The following is a 19,546-nucleotide window of genomic DNA, read 5'->3' as shown; positions in this document are numbered from 1 at the left end:
GTGACTTATTTTAAATCACTTCTTAAAACCCATATTTATAGACTTGCTTTAATGTGATGGTGTGTTTTTACTGTTTGTAAACTTTGATTGTTATTTATCTTACATGCTCTTTTCTTGCTTTGCTGTCAAAACGCTTTGTAAACTCTCTGTTTAAAAAGTTGTATATAAATAAAGTTCACTATTATTGTTTTGAATTGAGTGAGAAAACTCCGTTTCCCAGAAGCCCCCGGGTGGGTGGACGCAGAGTTACGTCGCAACGTAAGCTGAAGCCTGGCTGAGGCAGTCCAGCCGGCGGCCATATTGGAATCTATGAAGTCGGCTTTACACTTTGGTTACTGAGCGTCTGTCGGTTTTGGGGAGTCTCTAAATCGCTACCCCGGAGTTGTACCCGAAGCGATTGCGCCTGGCCTCCCGCCCGAGACCCTGCCAAGCCCGGACGGCAAGTTGTCTCGCCTCTGTCGTGGAAGAAAATGAGTCCAACCGATGCTAAACGAGGGGCTAAGCGCAGGAAGAACAAGCGGGGCGGTGGCAGTAGCTGCAGTGCTGTCTGCAACACCAGCGGTGGCAAGGCCGGGGTCGCCTCGGCCCTGGGCTGTGCGGGAGCAACAGCACCTGCCTCCGTCGTCAGCTTCCTGACGCCCGGGAGCACCGGCAGCGGGACTATGGGCTCCATCACGGGCATTAACGGAGAGGTAAGGGAGCCACACTGCGGGGACCGGCGCTTGACAGAACGGGGGCGAGCAGCGCTATCAACGACACAAATCTGATCCAGGCCCGATACTGATGCGAAGGAGGCAGCTAGCTAACCAGCCTGAGCAGCGTAGGGAGACATTAACTGGCTTAATTATCGCTAATGCCGATGGCTACGCGTTGTGGAGCACCCCAGCCAGCTAGCCACCGCTAACGCTAGCTGTGTAGTTAAAGCGGCTCTACCATGTTATAACCAACTGCCGGAAACACAAGCTAACGTAGCCCTGGCCCTGACTTCCCAGCGTTAGCTCGAGCACAGACATCGCAGCCCAATCGATTGCAAAGTTTTAACACCGCTAAACATTATCCGGAGCCGATACCGCCCAGGACTGTGGAGGTTACATCGGCCGAGCTACGATTATTCTCCGGGACCATTCGCTTCAGCACAGCTGGTCCACAAGCTGCTATTTCACAGATAAACACCAATGCTAACCAATGCTAACGCTCAGGAGTACCAACAACTGCAGCCCCATCGGGCCCTCAGTGTGTTGTCACAAGCTGACCTTCTACTTTTGTGTTGTTTATTTATTTTGTGGGTAATAACTTAGTCATGTTGACCCGTAGATGAAGTCAACCCATCCGTACACTGAGGTTACCCAAGTTATCTGAGCTGTACTCGTACAGGAGAGAAACGATTCTGAAGATCAACGGTTCAGTTCAGACATCGTTTTTTTCCATCAACGGTTCGGTTCGTTTGTGTTGTTTGTCTGTTTTTTAAATCTCACACCGTTGGCCTGAATGTTCCCGAGAGTTTGAAGCCTCTCATTAACCAGCTCTAGCTTAATGAAACCAGTTTAGCTTCCACCACAGGCGAAACCATTAGGTCCTGATCGTACCAAAAGTGACATGTGACACAGATGAGGTGTAATATTTAGAAAAGCTGCCTCAACATTAGGAATAGTATTATCATACTTTAGTGATTAACATTCATTTAAGTGTCCGTTTAACAAAACAAGTTATGTGAAATTATCAATGAGAGCACACAGGCGGCACTTGCATCTGATCGGGGAAAATTGCAGTTCCGTTAAATCGTAATACAAGATTGTCAACAAGTATATGATATTAATCCAGTTTCAGAACCATTACACCCCCAGTATACACCAAACAAGTTAGCACCAATACACAGCTTGCATTGACACTATGGAATTAACACATGTCAATTCAGAAGGCATTTGTTTTGATTTTGAGTTCATACAAAAAAAATCACAAATACTCCCTACGGTTGTATAGTTGTGTGACATGGTGGTGAAATATGTGTTCCCTATGTTTCTGTGTCCAATTACTGTGCTGTTTAACCATATAAAACACACGTGTATGTATATGTAGAAAATAGCCAGCCTCATTATAAATATCCACATATATAGAATGTCTTGATCGTGATAATTAATTGGATAAGAAAACACTTTACTCAGGGAAGTGCTGTACAATGTTCAAATGATGGATAGCTTGTCGTCACAGAGATCATTCCAAACTTTAAACTGTAGAGACAGTATACAGCTGATCAGCAACTGTCAAGTTTAATTTAAAGTTTGCGATTTTAAATTTGTTTGGAATTTTAAACTTGTATGCAAATGATCAGAGAAGCAAAAAAAAACAAATATTGAGACCTTGGACACAGTGCAAACCACCAGGGGCCAGTGAGAAAGTGTCCTGTTGTAATTTGGGTGAAGTGACATGTCATATGTCCAATAGTGAGTCATAATTACTTAATGCTTGCATATGAGTCTACCTGTTGTGTACTGTAGGAATTTACCAGCCCGACTCTTGCATATCAATCTTCTGCTTTGCATGTGAACGACACTCCCAAACAACAATGAAGATCAAAACACATATGACTCCATTTACAGAGTAAGAAGTTTGCAAAATGATGCCATAATAAGCCCACTCTCATGTCAATGAGCGGTAGATTTCCAACAAAATTAATTTAAAATGATGATTGACTCTCTTAGAATGTCCTAATATAACTTTTCATAACTTTAATCAATCAAGCACATAAAGGGAAAGTTGTTACCTCGATGTAAACATTGAGTTGTTTTCATCTCTCAGGTCAACATGAACAACAGTGTTACACCGCAGTTTACAGAAGGACCAGTGAACGCTGACTTCTCCGGAGTCCTTCAGGTAAATTTATATTAGCTGTTTTAAAAGTTCACACAAGGCCACTGAAAAGTTTTTTCTTCCGAAGCTGTGCCCGAATGTAATGAACGTACGGATGCCAAAAGTCTATACACAAACACTTTAGAAGGACAAGCACGCTACAAGACTTCGTAATTTCCCTAAAATGTATTTCATTGCTTTTTATCACAGAATTTAAAACAGTCGTTATCTGAAATGACAGTTGTCACAAATATTAAACAGATTACTGAGGAGACTTTGCCCAATGAAAAGTTGTGTGTTCAGCAGCAGCAGGATGACAAGATGCTCCAACATTTGTGTTTGGACTACATATTTGGAAGATGATGGGCACCAGTTCCGTGGTATAGAAGTATAGTGACTGCCTGCCCTGCATGATCAATTGCAACACTCATTTTTACCTACAGACGTGTGTAACACTGTTAATACAGTGATGATCACTCGGAGGCAGTTTTCTCTTTTGCATTCAGTCAAATTTCAACTGACTGCTATAAACTTAATCTTGAACATAAGAAAAAATGTATAAACAGAAAACCTGCCAATCTGTTTGACAGTTCATACAAAGTGTTCACAACAGAACATGCTCAAATATATTGTCCTGTTGTTTACGTGCAAGTAATCAATAATCCTTCAGCTGTGTTCTTGTGTGTATTGCTTGTTCACAACAGGACTTAACACTAAACTCACATGGTGAATCTAAGAATTCACCCCTCACTTGTTAGAAATATATCATGTGACTTTTAACCTCGGTTACCTTCTGTGTGGTTGTTATCATTTTAACCACTGCTTGTTATGCTGATTATGAATCGCTCCAAATAGACCAGGCAGAAAACATTATAAATCGAAAGAAGACATGAATGAAACATTGTCAGGTACTTGTTTTTAAATAAAGATTGGATGTTTTCTATCATCACACTGAATAAATCAAACCATGAACTATTTTAGCTCTTCTCCCTGCCCGACTTGCGATTTTTTACATTAGTGGTTTAGTGATCGGGCTTTTTGCTGCAGCAATGATTCAGTCACAAAATACCCCTGCAGGAGGAGAGGGTGAAACCCACAGGAAACTGACACACTCTGATATCCCGCAAACTTTGTCTGTACCTGTAACATGTTACTGAAGTGGATTAAAGTCAACCCTCTTTTTACCAGGCACACGCTGTCGATGTTAAATCATTAATTAAAGCGTCTGGCCACTTATTATGTGTTTGTGCCACCTTTTCTTTCCCTCACTGAGAGGGTCGTGCATTAAAAGAAGGTTTCAGTGTTTGAATGGACTGCAGCAAGGTCGTTGAGCCATTGTATCCAGAGTGCAATGGGTTTCAAGTAATTGTGTTAGTTAGCCTAATACATAATGTATAGTATATACTGATCAGTCTGGCAGCCATGCTAACTTAATCTAAAGTCGCATCAAAAAATAAAAGTGTGGACCATTTTCATATAGGGTCAGTTTTTCTTTATATGCCTTTTCATGTCCATAAGCACAGAGTAACTATATGTAACGCTGAAGTGGCCACGTATCTTACTGTGTGTTTTTTCTTTTTCTGCTTCCTTCTCCTGCTATTCCCCCCCCAAAGACCCCATTCACATTCGGCTTGAACCAGCGAGCGCCCTACACGGCCGGCGACCGCTGCCTCTTGTGTCGATGTGAGCGCAAAGACGGTGCTGTGCCTTCCGAGGCAGGAATCTCAGGCCAGAACGGTACGGCACAGCCCACCAAGACGCCCAGTGCCCTCCAGCTGCCTTTGTGGGTGTGCTCCGACTGCAGGCGCACAGTTGAGAAGGAGGACCGGCACACTGCTCTGGAGCAGTCATTGGGGGTAAGTCACTGTGGTATAAAGCATTTAAACGTCTTAATTGATTGATATTTGGCTTCAAAATAGGAATATGCTTGTGTCTATGGTGAAGAGACTATAAGTCGTCTGGTTCTCTGTGCTGATGCCACATTATCTGGAGTTTAACTCTCACTCTGCCAGCGGATGGTGTCAGTCTGGTGTTTGTTTGGCACCTCTGGTACTCCGCCAGAAAGGTCCAAACAGATGCAGCAGCTGTGGCTGTAAAGGAATGTAAATGGACATCATATCATTTAATCTTTGAACTTGGCTTCATGTTGAATTATGGCTCAATGATGGTATCTAGGTCAAATGTGCAAACACAGTGGGTCAAACACTATATACATCAAACACATACAGTAAGATTTCATTGGATCTTCTACATTCCTTACTTTGTTTCCCTCTATTTGTACTTATTAGATTTCCTCTACACATAAGCACATGACTGTAAATACCCTCTCAGACCTGTGCCATAAGGTCCTCTGGGTAATATGTCCTCATAAAGAGCTTTTCTATGTCGCACACACTATGTGCACAGCTTGTGTCTCTGTAAGATATGTCGTCATGTCGCAGCGGACAAAGCTTGTGATTCAACACTGACTTTTTCCAGCTGGAACCTTTTCTTCCTCTGGGTTGTGCTTTTTAGGGGGTTCTTATTGCTAGTAATTAATAATGGTTAAGGTATTTCATATTCACATTTTTTGTTTTTTAAGTATAGCCTCTAAACCTTGCTCACCCGATAATTCGAAAATATTTTTGCCATGTCAGCATTAGCTCCTGGATTAATTGTGCATTACTGCACATTTGCACAATTCCTAGTGAAGTACTTAAAACCAGAAAAAGTAGCAATTCTTTAAGACTTTGGTTGTTGTAAATGTTACACTCTCAAGCTGGTTCCGTTCCTATAGATGAAGCTTTATATTAAGGATTGTCAGGTATGTGTGGGGCTTTAGTTTCCTCAGCGGTCAGTGTTTGTGGCTCGGCCGTTGAGCTTGGGTTTGGTTTCCTCCTTAATGTATTGTTTCAATGTATTGTTTCATTGCATCCTCACAACAGGGAGGGCACAATGCCGACACACAACATCATGGCCCTGTAGTAAACGAGGCCAAAGCACTGCGGAGCTTTTACTATGAAGCAGCTGCAGAAAGTTTCCTCTAAAAAACAGTTTGAACATTATTATAGTACAGACCCGGCCGCTGACCAGTGATTTGATCAGAGTTCACTCAGGATTCGTCAAGGTCAGTTAGTCAAATCCAATGCTGGTAATTCAAACTTAGAAACTGCTTTATGTGAAGATTCTGACAAATTTATAAGAGCTTTTGTTCCTGATGGTTATTTTCAGATATTTCAAGGAAGACAAGGATGAAAAGATGAAGCAATTTGTGAGAGTGTGTGTTCTTTCACATATGCTTTATTTGGGGCTTTCTGTAGTTTCTAGAGCTTTATGAATGTGCATTTCTGGACCCTCAATATTGGGGGTTAGTGATACAGATTTATTGATATATCAATAAATCTGGCAGTCATTCTTATGTCGATATCAGACATCTATTTTACAGTTAAACAATAAACTGAAATATAAATTACAACATCAACATAAATACACATCTTCTCTGCATTGTTTATTCAATAGAATAAATAATTTATATGGACACGTACTAACAAACATAAACATGGATACTTGTGTGTGCTGATGTCTGTGAAAGGCTCATTGGCCAATTTGAACTAGCCAACCTAACAATCGGTCAGGCTGTAGGACTCTAGTCATTCCCTGTGCATGCTCATCATATAACACGCTGTCGCGGCATTTGTATAAGTTTCCGTAAAGCTTTGCTCACTTGCATCTGGAGGAAACTGAAGATTGTTTTGTATCTCAGACTGCTGTTTTTCATATTTCACACAGAGTCAGGACTTCCTTTTGCACATGCCTGTGGGTAATGGAAACCTGGGCCAGGAGGCAGCCACAGGGGACAGACTGACCACTGCTGCGCCTACACTACCCATGCTCCCGGCCCCGAACCTCACCGCGCCGATGCCTGCTGACACCGTGTGCAGCTGTGAAGCCTGCAACGAGAGACGGTCAGTTATGATTGATTTTCCCTGATCTAGATCTGAATCCAGGTTAGTAAGTTTATTCTTAGAGTGTGTCTCAATAAAATTGTAAACATGAATTGTCTTGCATTTCAGGGAGATCTCTGCTGAATCAGAGCGGGAGTCGCAGCAGCTGCAGAACCACTGGTCGGAGGTTCGCTACCTGGTGCGCTGCATCTACCGTCAGACAGGAACGTCCCTAGCAGATGACCACGACCAGCCCCTAGAGAGAGATAAGGAAGGCATGAAGGAACTGGTGGACAGGTAAAACAACAAAAACAGCTCTGCTCTGCCTTTTTATAGCCTCACGTCTCTGTTTTAATGCATTTATCCACTAGGGGTAACTATTGCACTGCAACAGCCTTTTGGGGATGTTTGAAACAAGCTGCTTAGAAACCAAACAATGGCCTGAAAGCAGTGATGTCAAAACACTGAAACTACTGCTGTCTCTGGTGTAATTGGCTGACAGGTTAAAAGCCCCATATATAATTTTGTATTAAAACAATATGCTGGACCATGCCATGACTCACTAAAGGAACAGTGTGAACTGTAGCTAAAAGAACCAAAGGGGGATTAAGGAGAGGAAACGAGAAAAGTTATTTTTACAATCCGCCAGTTTCAATTTCTAGAACTATCCAAAGACGCATTGTTCTATTTCTTTCCACCTGTAGACTCTGTGAGAAGGACCCCTACCAGCTATATCAACGATTGGAGCAGCAGGCTCGTGAATATGTCTTGGAAATGAAGGTGCGGCTACTGAAGCACCTCTCTGCAGGCTCCAAGACTGCGGGACAATCGGTGACTGTGGCTGCAGCCCAGGGTCCACCTCAGGCCCACAGGTTCATCTCCCTGCTGCTGGAGGAGTACAGTGCCCTCTGTCAAGCTGCGCGCACCATCAGCAGCTTCCTGCTCACCCTGGTCAGTCTTGTCTTTGGTGCAGCCAGAGATCTTGTGTTTGTTGTCCTGCAGGTGGCGCCAAAGAGCTCACATAACTATTTTTGAGATATCAGCATTTGTCACTGTTAATGTCTAAACTGTGTCCTTAATCTTTTTTCCCTCAGGAGAACGAGCACCTCCAGAAATTCCAGGTGACGTGGGAGCTGCACAACAAGCACCTTTTTGAGAATCTGGTGTTCTCTGAACCGATCTTGCACAGCAGTTTACCTGCACTGGTTGCACAGCTGAAGTAAGACGTAGTCTTTGTTAAAGGAAAATTACTGTGACTTAGACATTCATCATTAGAACTTCTTTGCTACTTTTGAGCCAAATTTGAAAAAGATATTGAACGTAGTTAAAACAGTATCTTTCTTTCCTTTGCTATTTGGTTAAATTTCCCCCCCCCTTTTTTCTAGACACGGCACAGCCTCCCACGATTCATACAATGAAGACATGTACAGGACCTTGTTAGACAGCTACCAGCAGCTACAGCAGCAAATGGCCTCTGTGGCTGCTGATTGGCAGGAGTGTGAGAAGAGGATTGATGACTATGTAGACGAACAGGTACACACACATTCAAGTTGATGATAAATGGATTTGAAACTGACAGTAACGTCAGGTTCTTGATAAAGATGCAGCGATTAAAGGTGTGAGGTTGTGACCCTTCTGCAGCTGCTTTTTAAGGTGGAGGGGCAGAGTCTCACCAACCAAAGAACAGAGCCACACAAGTCCTTGATCAGCAAAAATGTAAGATGTTATACTTGAATCTAAGCAGTCATACTTCTTTCTATTTCTGATCCTTCAAAGTAAATTAATTTTGTTATCTATCCATTTTCAGACTTTGAAGACGAAGCAGCGAATGCTGAAGGAAGACTGGGAGTTCTTTAAGCAGAGGAGGTTTATAGAAGAACAGGTGAACAATAAGAATAAGAAGCCATCATTGATTATTTATATATACATTTCTCTGCATCACAGCCGATATTGATTTTGTTCTCTTAACAGTTGCCCAACAGTAAGAAGTCCCCCAGCGCAGACAACAACTTCACAGACACTATGAGGATGCTCTCTTCTCGTCTGAGTATTCCAGACTGTCCAAACTGCAATTATCGAAGGAGGTGAGTTTTGAGGATTAGCTGTCGTGTCATTATCTGCCCTGGGATCAACTTGTCAGTGGTTCACAGAGCCAGGTGCTCTTTGCAGACTGTGGTTGAGTGAAATCAGCTATCCCTAGAATTACTCAAGGTCTAAACTGGACTCGTAACAAAACCCTTGAGATATTTTTGCACATAGATTCTTCTTCTTGTGTTTCCTCTATCACTCTTGCCTCAGACTTTTAGTGATGCGTCTGAGTTTTCTTCTGTAATGAGAAACATAATGAAAGTAAAGAAAGAATACTGATGCTGCCTTTACTAACAAGAGAGAGGAAGTAAATTATGTTCAGTTTGTGTCAAATGTTCACTTCCTTAAATCTTTCATTCCTCACCTGTGAATTTGTTAGGGAGTTGTCCCCGTTCTCAAAGTATATGTTCCTGTTTCCCCCAATGAGGGAGATCACGGTGTGCAATATGTGATTAGCATTTTGAATTTATATTCAAATTAACAAAGCTTTGACAAATATCTTAATTTCTCAATTTCTGGTATTGGCAAAATACTTACAAGCCTTTAATTTGGTGAAATTGAAATTCAGACTCGAAAGTTGCCGGTAGGCGCACACCTCTGCTAAGGCTTACACCATCTCTCGCCATGTTAAAGAAAGTGGGGTGAAAAATCGAGGAACTGCCGTTAATCCGAAACCACAACCAGATTTTGTGTGTTGTTCTTTGGGTCATGCCCCACTTCTTCAGGTTTTGAGTATTCTTGCTTATAGACAGACACATAATGGCAATGACAGCATAAACTTCTCGGTGGAGATAATGAATCACCATCACACTCCCCGACCAACAGGTGCACGTGTGATGACTGTAGTCTCTCGCACATCCTGACATGTGGCATCATGGACTCTCCCATCGCTGAGGACCTCCACATCAAGCTGCCCCTGCCAGGGGAACCGCCCCAAGATTACATGGCAGAGGTTCACCCCCCCAGCCTCTCCTCCGGCAGCTCAGCATCAGGCTCCAACTCCAGTTCTCCCATCACCATCCAGCAACATCCACGGCTCATTCTGCCTGAAGGGGAGGCCAACACTTTGTGAGTCATGCTCCCAATCATAAAGTTTTTTTTGGCACATGGTTAAGTAATCTCATAATGACATAGCGTTTCTGATAAACAACATTTAGCTTCTTTCACTTCCCCGAAGCTCACTACTCATTTCTCTCTGTTTTAGTATCAGTGATGATGACGAAGTGCCTCCATTGTCCAGTAAGTTTGGGGACATCTATCCGATGACTGGTTATGAGGGAAGCGGTGTCCTGACCGCTGCTGTGAACGGCCTCCATGGTGACATCAACAGAGAGGGGGGAAACGTGGCACTAAAGCCAGGGGTGAGTTCTGTATTCTGGTATTTGAATTAGATAAGACAAAATAACCCAGCTTCCCTTCCTGGATGATGAATGTGTGAGTTACTGGTAGTTCAGGAATTGTTGTGTGTACTATTCACAAACCGTTTCCTAATTCATTCCTCTGTTGTTGTTCTTTTGCACGTTTTCCTCCCAGTCTCCTCACATCACCAGCAGTAGCAGTTCATCGGAGGGCGATGAGGAGGAAGCTGATGGTGATGTTGGGGGGGAACCCCCAGACCAGCGGGAAGAGCTTTCCTCAGGAAAGACCATCAGTCCTCCACCTGCTTACAACCACCAACAGGTATTCACACTTTCTTTGTCATAATTTCACAAGAACGTAGTGAATGAATCTTTTTTTATTTACGCAGGATGTGTTTTTGAGAGTTACAACTTTCCGATAGGCTTTATATAACCATACATTTTCACATCATTGCAAATCAACAGGCGTAAACGCCGACGCTGACATGTCTGTGAAAGGCTCCTGTCGTCTGATTCTACTGTTGAGTAGAGAAAGCCATCATCAAATGTTTCCATAGAATTATAATTGTCTTAGTTAGCAAATTTTAGAAAATTTGACTTAAGGGACTTTTAGCCTCTTCTGATAAATGGAAAATGTGTTGTTAGATTAAAAAGACAATGGAATCAAATCTTCATATGTAAATTGGTGTCTCTGAACAGCCTAGAAGTGGAAAATGTAATTTTATTTTAACATGTATTGGCATACCCACGCTCCATAGTAAAACCACACTACATGTTGTGAATCTGTGTGACCGCTCTTAGGTAGAACAGGTCCAGCATGCCTGCGAGTGCCACGTATGCAATCAGGATCCCAACTCCTCCGCCCTGGGCCTTACCACATGTCTGCCCCCTAGTCGGCTCCACGCAGCTCCTCCCCCTGCTGTCGGACACCAGTTCTTCACAGACACCAAGACTCCCCCTGCGCACCCTGCCCTCCACCTCTACCCCCACATCCACGGCCACCTGCCCCTACACAATTTCTCCCGGCCCCTCCTGCACCCCACACTCTACCCACCCAGTCCTCCTCTCACACACAACAAGGTGAGGATGGTTCTTCAGCTCATTCATCCATGAGTCAAATCGTAAATTATTTGATTTCCCTTTTACTTTTTTTTTTTTTTAGTTTGTAGACTGATACTGAAAAGTCACATGAAGGGAAAATGTATTCATTACCTCAGCACTGGAAGATTTTGTTACGGTTCCAGGAACAATACTACGCTTAGCTGCATCTAGTTTCACTTTGTGTCGTAGTCATTTTTAGTATTTGCCACAAGGGGTCAGGCTAAGCCAAGTCTAAGATAAGTTCAAAATTATCTCAAGGTGAATTGTACAACAGCTCAACTCTGTTCATCTTATAAACCGTAGCTTTGTTTTATAACTACTGTCTTTTCTTTCTAAAGCCTCTGCCTCCAAACCCCACATCAAGCCACTCAGCGGCCAAGCAGCCAGCCTTCAGCCCTTCACTACAAGACCATGTCTACCAGAACTGTTTTGGCGGTGCGGGGGGAACGGGTGACTGGAACAGCTCGCTGCAGTGCCTCTCGCTCAAGTTTGAGAACCTGTGGGATGCTGCTGTGATGAAAAGCTGGAATCCATCCGTGCTGTTGCCCGAGTCGCTGCCAGGTGAGCCACTCAAATTCACTTATGCCGCTTTCAGACGTGCACTATGGACATTTTCTGGATCACTTCTAGAAGGGAAGAACACAAGTGTATGAGTCACTTGCTCCGGACATTTTCTGAGACCATTTGAGATTGCAGGATGAAAATGTCAGGAAAGTTCAGCGAGCCAGTGCTCCTGTTGATGATGTTGGCGATAGATGCAGAACTGGGGGGGGGGAACAAAGCATCCAAATATCTCAGGATGAAATGGAGGTGTCAAACATTTAGAAGATGCCAAAGAAAGTTTATATGTCACATCCTTCCTCCTGCATTCTCCCCACGCCTGAATATTCTGGACAATTTCCTGTTGCTGTGATCGTGTCTGACTGGGACAATCACAGTTTCACAACCTGCCTCACATTTATTATTAATCAACAGGTGACATGCTTGGACCGCCCCTCGCTGACGTCCCCCTCCCTCCAACGTCATCCATTGGCTCCCAGAGGGAGCACCCCTCACTACCCATCCCTCTACCTCCTTCCTCGTCCTCATCTTTGTCATCATCGTCATCGTCATCGTCGTCATCCTGCTCCTCTTCAGAAGCCAAAGAGCAGAAGAAGAGCGGCGCCAAGAAGAAGTGTCTCTACAATTTCCAGGATGCCTTCATGGAGACCAACCGAGTAGTGATGGCCACCTCTGCCTCCATGTCCTCTGTGTCCTGCACTGCCACCACTGTCCAGTCAAGTAATAACCCATCCATCCACCTAGCATCTAAAAGACCCAACTCTTTAGGTAATATAGGAGGGTAGGACCAGTGCTTAGGTTTGTATAGATGATTGGGCTTTTATTGATCAACTAAATCAGAGGTGTGACATTCATTGTTGAGCCCATACAGGAAAACGTTATGCAAAGTGAGTTGTTCGTTTGATTTTCCACTTTCCCTGGGAGGACGACAGGTCTTAGCTTGTTCTTCATTAACAGTCTCTTTCAGACCTCAGCAGGATAATCATTCAATGTTCTGGGGTGGAAACTTTTAAGTATTTTTTTTACCATACTCGTAGTTAAAAAATGTATAAAACGTTGGAAGGAAGCATGATGCCAATTGTCAAGGCCGTGGTAGCAGCTACACTTGTGTGGCTTAGAAAATTAACTTCACTTATTGGGCCATTGTTTAATTATTTTCTTCTTTTTTTCTTTACCTACAGTGTCTAAACAGAAATCAACTTCAGTTTGACTTCACAAATTGGTCTCATTCAGTTCATCTTTGTCTCCTCCAGATGATGTATTTCATAATCTAGGTAAAGAGGACCACAGGCAGCCGGCTGCAGTCTCCCCAAGACACGGCTCGACGGGTTTGACCTCCCTCCCTCCACTCTCAGGTCCCACGCTTCCCCCAGCACCCACGCATCTCCCCACAATGGCATCACAGCCCTTTCCAAAGATGGCTGCTCCGGCTCCAGACTTTGTAGAAGCCCACCAGGGCTTGTGTCTCCCGCCTGCAGAGCCTCCAGCTTCCTTAACAGATGGTCCCGTCAGTGCCCCGCCCAGTGTCTGCAGGTAAGACGGTAATGGATGCTGATAGGTGGGAGCAGTGAATTTGTGGTTTCATATGAAAAAAGTATCTTTTGGCCCCGTTTTGAAATGTGATTCTTTTCAGTGATCCTGACTGTGAGGGCCATCGCTGTGAGGGGAACGGTGCATACGAGCACCAGCCGTATGATGGAGAGGAGAGTCAAGACGAGGACAGTTGTTCCGAGCATAGCTCCTCCACATCCACGTCCACCAACCAGAAAGAAGGAAAGTACTGTGACTGCTGCTACTGCGAGTTCTTCGGGCATGGCGGGGTAAGACATATGAAACAGATTTCCATTCTGCGTTCTTGAAATAGACATTTAGTGAATTTATTAGCTTGAAGCTTTTTATTGATAGTGTTCTTACTGCTCAAATCTCCCTCTGTTTTTATCGCAGCCCCCAGCTGCTCCTACCAGTCGAAACTATGCAGAGATGCGGGAGAAGCTGCGCTTGCGCCTGACAAAACGTAAGGAGGAGCAGCCGAAGCGAGAGGAGCAGCCGCCAGTGATAGAACGAGATGGAGGGGTAGAGGACCACAGGCGGGTTGAGGACCTGTTACAGTTCATCAACAGTGCTGACAATAAACCTGCCTCCAGTTCTAAGGCAGCGAAACGGGCCAGGCATAAACAAAAGAAGGTGAACGTCCCACTTAATTCGGAAATATCAAAATTAAAATAAAAAAACTGCTGGTTATCATGCAAGTGTCCTTTTGTCCAAACTAAGTATTTTGGTGTTAAAGTGTGTCTCTCTGTTTCAGATGGAGGAAAAAGCTCGTCTGGAAATAGAGGCCCGTGAAAGGGAGGAGCAGCTTCTGTTGGAGGAGCAGCAACGGCGACAGCGGCAGGAAGAGGAAGAGGCGGCCCTTCAAAAGGAGCTGCTCCGGCTGCAGGAGCTGCAGCAACATCGTGCTGCCAAGAAGAAAAAGAAAGAGAAAGCAAAGGAAAACACTGCACCCCCTCAGAATAACCCACAGCCCCTCAAACAGACAGCTCAGAACGTCCTAGATAATCTTCACAACGGAAAGTCGCACCTGCTTCAAACCCTCATCCGCCTCCCGCACCAGAGGGAGCCCAGATTTGAACCTGTAACCCAGTCCAACACACAGCACAGCCCGAAACGCACCAGCGACAAGGCTTTCTCCGCTGAGGCCAACACCCCAGCTACCCTGCTCAATGGCACTTCAACCTCTCACCTTGAGGTCAACTGCAGAGTCAAGGCCAAACAGTCTGCTAAGGTGGCCGCCTGCGAGGCCGCAGTAAAGAAAGCCGCAGAGTTGGCCAAGTGCTCGGTTGTAACAGCAAAGCTAATGAACGGCGCCGCCCCCCCCACTACAACAGACACCAAAGCAACACAGATCAGACCTGCTGAGGCTCTGGCTCCGCTCCCAACCACTGAACCACGGAGGGAGGACAGGAGTCACAACAGAAGTGCGTGTGGAAAAAGGCAGCAGCAGCCACATCACCCCCCACACCCCCTGACCCAACTAAAGGAAGACAGGAGAAGTCCACCTGTGTCAAACCCCTCACCGTCCCCCCCTCCAGCCCCCCAGCCTGAGCCGATGCAGCAGAACGGCAAACCTCCCTGTGCAGAGTCTCCGCAGACCAAAGCCAAGGCCAAGAAGAACAAGAAGAAGAAGGGGGACAAGACGAGCAGCTCAATAGGTTGGTGTTCCCAGTGTTCCCAGTTAGATTTTGAAGATTCAGGAGTGTGTCAACCTTAACATAGCAAACAGTAGTTTTGCCATAGAGGAAAACTTGCATGTACACATTGAAGGCTTCAGTGGAAGCGTGGCTCATTCACTTTGAATGGAGTGACGTCATGTGTTGCCCAACTGCATTGTGGTTCTGACGCTTCATTTTGTTTGCACTGTGTGTGTGGTAGAAGTGCAGGCACCAGCCAATCAATTTGTGTTTAAGAAAACATTCAGGCGCAGGCACTGGCCAATCAAAATCCAAACACAGGTCCTGCCTGACATCAAACATCAAAATGACAGAGAGAGTTGACAGAGGCAGTCAGTGAACCTGGCATGGACAACTAGCATGTGACGTTAGCATTAAAGCTAGCTATGTTGTGTAGGCTGTGACACTGATTGATTGTTGCCGTTATGATCAGGCACGTTCACTTTTAGTGTTAGGGTTAGGAAAGCATGCCTACACGACTGTGCTTCGTTTATCTCACTTTCCTGCTGGAACACCATAAACCTCATACGTGACATGATAGCTGAGGGAAAGTGGAACTGGCCTGGAGAGAACTTTGACCAGGAACAGCCTGACTTTGACTGCATCACATTTTCTATGTCCTCATTCTGACAGCATCATCAGAAAATGGGTGCAAGGGGCAGATTGCATTGCGCGGTTTACTGTCACAGCTTTTCGTAGGAAGCCAGAGAGGTCACATTCAGTAGAATTACTTTGTCACGAAGTGGTGGTGGATTGTGTTCTAACAGTGTGGCTATATTGCAGCCTTTCCACTGACAACATGCTGGTTGTGAAGCCACGAATAAAATCTAATAGGGATGTTTTTACATCTGAAGCAAAAATATGATTTAATGTTCACTGGAATATATTTGATCATTCTCTAATAGTTCCTTTCAGAGATGGTTTTCATTATAGACTAACATAATATGATCTGTTTTCACGCGTGTGTTTTATTTGCTTTCAGATGACGTATTCTTGCCCAAAGACATTGACCTGGATAGCACTGAAATGGACGAAACCGAGAGGGAAGTGGAATATTTCAAAAGGTGAGTGTACTAAAGTCGACAACTTTTCCTAATACTCACAGGATGTGTGTGAAGTCTTTTCTCTTGGCGTCTATCTTAACGGTACCTTGTGGAGTGTCTGACCACAGGTGGCGCTGTTGTAACAAGTCCCTGTTAAGTTTTTATGTTCGCAAAAAATGGATAAGCATCAAAAGAGTTTCCTTTGTTTTACACTCTTCTACTGACGTCTGCCATCACAGGATTCAAATCTGCTTTCCTTCCCTAAATATAAATCTTATTGGGAAATAAATGAATTGGTTATATCACTTATATATTAGTAGAATACACAAAAGGCCCTCTGTGAAAATTAACTGTGTTAGTTTACATGAAACTCACATGGTAACTTATTATTTAAAGGTGAAGTTGTCAGGGTTCCCACGGTACCTGGAAACCATGGAAAACATGGAATTTATTTTTTCATTTTCCAGGTTTGGAAAAGTCATGGAAACTGAGCAAAAGTGAACACTTACATGGAAATTGAAACAGTTATCCTGGAAAATTGTATTGGATGATGTGTAAAATAGTAATAAAATGAAACTATTGAGCACAGAATTAAGATAAGTTTATAAAAACCCTTTACATGTGAACAGCTCTTACTGTAGATAGAAATGGATGATCCCATGTTGTAGAACATGCTCTTGGCATCCTATCTGGTGTATTGGATGTTGGAATTTGATGAGGCAACCTGGTGATATGGACTTTAAAAGTATAGTTTCGGATTGGTGGACTTCGGGAATAATAACCGAGAAACATTACTCGCGATCTCAATAGAAGGGTCAAATACATGCATTTCCCAGCCAACACGGGAGCCTTGACATCTACAGTGAAACTTCTTATGCAAGTTTATCCTCAAATGTAAGAAGCTGTGTTTCAACTGTGTTATAAACCTGGGTTTATCAACGTTAGTTAGTAACCTGTGCAATCTTGCTAGCTAGCAAGCTGCAACTTGCTAGCTTCAGCTTACACTAGAATTGTTGACGTAATTTTTACCTTGCTTTTAAAATACTAGAACTATGTTCGATCCCCATATGTATTTCACTCATTGACTTTTCCTAAAACCGTGTTATTCACCACATTTAGGGGAGTTTGTTTTGAATTTGGATTCATTAATGATGGTTAGCAAACACATGCAGTGCAATCTTGCTAGCCAACATTCAGCTTGCTAACTAACTAGCTAGTGTTGGCTAGCTTGCGTTGCTAGCTAACTACCAATACATTTTCACATTAGGCTGTGACATTACTTCTATACTAGTTGACATGACCAGTCTAGTCTTGATCAATTTTGTAACATTCATTCTTATATCTACTTCTAGCTATTTTGTGATTTTTCGTTTTTTCTTTAAAAAAAATGATACTACTAACTAGGAACATTTGGGGTGAGACATTTTTGAGGTTGCTGTACTGAGGAACCACAGGGGAACCAGCCTTATGTTTTTCCTTTTAGGTTCATTAGTTTGATTTACAAAAGCTTTTACAGAGTAAGGGTAGGCACACTACCCCTTCTACGTAAGACTCATAATCTCAAATGTGTGATGCATTACAGGAGTGAGTGACAATGACACGCTGTAGATTCAGGATGAGGAAGAGAAGAGGGGAGAAGATGAAAGAGGAGGATACAAGAGTAGAGGATGACAGAGGAAAAGGGAGAAGAGTGGAGAGGAGTTGAGAAGAGTAGGAAGAGAAGACAGGAGCGGATACGAGAGGGGAGGTGTGGAGAGAAGAGGACAGGATAAGATAGGAGAGGAGTGGAAGAGAGAACAAATATCAATCCCAGTGCTCATGTGTCTCAAAGTTCCTGTTCAATAAATTGTTGTTCATCTACAGATTGTTGCATTATTTCATGCATTGATATATCAATAAGACATAATCTCTAAGCATTTACAATGTAGACTTGACTGGCACATCTTTTAAATCAAGTTAGTAGTCAGGTGTCCTAGGGGGTTGTGTTTGTAAGGGGAGGGGGGCGCGGAAAGCTTCAGGAGCCTATAGATCATTACTTAATATGGTACCTGGAAAATCAGGAGGTAGCATGGAATTTTTTTTCAAGGCAAGCGTGGGAACCCTGGTTGTGTGCCAGCTCCTAAAATCGAACTCTTTTCTTTCTCCTCAGGTTCTGCTTGGATTCTGCTCGTCAGACCCGTCAGCGAGTTTCCATCAACTGGTCAAACTTTAGTTTGAAGAAAGCCGCGTATGCTGCACATTGAGGGTGTCAGTGGGGACAGAATCAGTACCTTAACGGCTAAACCGACCCTCACGCTCCCACCCATCCCTTTACCTCCACCACAGCTGTTGTCCTCCCAGAACTTCTCTCCTACTGTGCCCAAAATCACACCCACGCTGCCTTGCTTTGTTCTTGTCACTGTGTGGTTCCAACACAGGCCCATCCGGACCGATCCACCCGCAGAACTAAAATCGAAAAATGAAAACGACACAAAAAGAATCACAAAAATGCTACTTTACATCCGGTTCATTTTCCTTGCGTGCTTGTGTGCTTTTAGCCTGATTTGGGCAGTTCTCTTGACTGAAAAAGCCACGGTCTGAAATTATTTTCTTATACTGGCCTCACTGTAGTCAAAAGATGCTTAATATGTCTGGATGGTTTCCTTCCTAAAAAAAGAGACAATGGAAACTACGGAGAAAAAAAAGAGAAATGTAAAGAATTAAAAGCTGTATTTATGAGATATTGTGGCTTACTACCCCATCGCTTCCCCCGTTCCGAGCACGGCATCTCATCCACATGATTGACAAGGGAATGGGCTTGGTCAGCTGGTCTCCACTCCCTCATCCCCTCCACCATCACCACCTACACCCTATTTCACAGAGAGGAGGAAGGCGTAATACTTGACAATGTTCTTTTTTGGTTTTTAAGTTCTGTTTAACAAACTGTTGAGTAAAAGTGTACAAGTTACAGTTTTTGTTTTCTTGATTTTTGACCTGTAGCCAGCTTGTATCAGAATACTTTCAGAATGAAATTGAAAAAGAACAATACTCACACTATCAATCTGTTATAGAGTGTATATTGTATTAACACTGAAGCCAAACTGGCTACTTTTAACATATTGTTAAGTAATATTAAATCGTGTCTTTCTTTTTTGAAAGATGGAATACAGTAGTATGGCAGGATCATGTGTCTTGTGTCAAACCTCATTTCCTACACGCAGCAGAAACACAGTAACTTAAAAACCACACAGACCTAGTTTGACCTTTTGGGGAAATATATATATATCTGTGCATGAAAAGAACATAGAGTAAGTTGCTAGTTAGCTTAGCACCATGGCCGTATTTACCTCCTAGAGAGCCCCAGGGGCAATGATTTGTTTGTTGGGCCCCCATTGACCGTCTCCCCCCCACACACACAC

General features: G+C 43.7%; 1 protein-coding gene across 3 annotated transcripts; it reads left to right on the top strand.

Annotated features, from left to right (window-relative positions):
- The first annotated feature begins 268 nt into the window (after positions 1 to 268).
- Positions 269 to 19,310, top strand: fam193a (family with sequence similarity 193 member A). 3 transcript variants are annotated; one of them, XM_053419116.1, is made up of 23 exons: positions 269 to 692; positions 2,797 to 2,871; positions 4,461 to 4,703; positions 6,616 to 6,791; positions 6,900 to 7,067; positions 7,475 to 7,721; positions 7,865 to 7,989; positions 8,156 to 8,303; positions 8,424 to 8,486; positions 8,578 to 8,652; positions 8,742 to 8,854; positions 9,684 to 9,926; positions 10,063 to 10,219; positions 10,392 to 10,538; positions 11,018 to 11,296; positions 11,656 to 11,878; positions 12,293 to 12,646; positions 13,132 to 13,411; positions 13,512 to 13,698; positions 13,823 to 14,062; positions 14,184 to 15,087; positions 16,088 to 16,169; positions 18,298 to 19,310. In XM_053419116.1, exons 1-23 carry the CDS (start codon positions 471 to 473, stop codon positions 18,389 to 18,391), a joined length of 4,845 nt encoding a protein of 1,614 aa, XP_053275091.1. In that variant the 5' UTR covers positions 269 to 470; the 3' UTR covers positions 18,392 to 19,310. The 3 variants fall into 3 exon arrangements, with proteins under 3 accessions (XP_053275091.1, XP_053275092.1, XP_053275090.1); XM_053419117.1 differs by having other exon boundaries at positions 270 to 692; positions 8,412 to 8,486; positions 12,293 to 12,598; XM_053419115.1 differs by having other exon boundaries at positions 270 to 692; positions 8,412 to 8,486.
- The last annotated feature ends 236 nt before the right edge of the window (positions 19,311 to 19,546 follow it).

The sequence above is a fragment of the Pleuronectes platessa genome, chromosome 3 (genome assembly GCF_947347685.1).
Source record: "Pleuronectes platessa chromosome 3, fPlePla1.1, whole genome shotgun sequence".
NCBI classification, from domain to species: domain Eukaryota; kingdom Metazoa; phylum Chordata; class Actinopteri; order Pleuronectiformes; family Pleuronectidae; genus Pleuronectes; species Pleuronectes platessa.
This window is presented reverse-complemented; position numbering and strand designations above follow the sequence as displayed.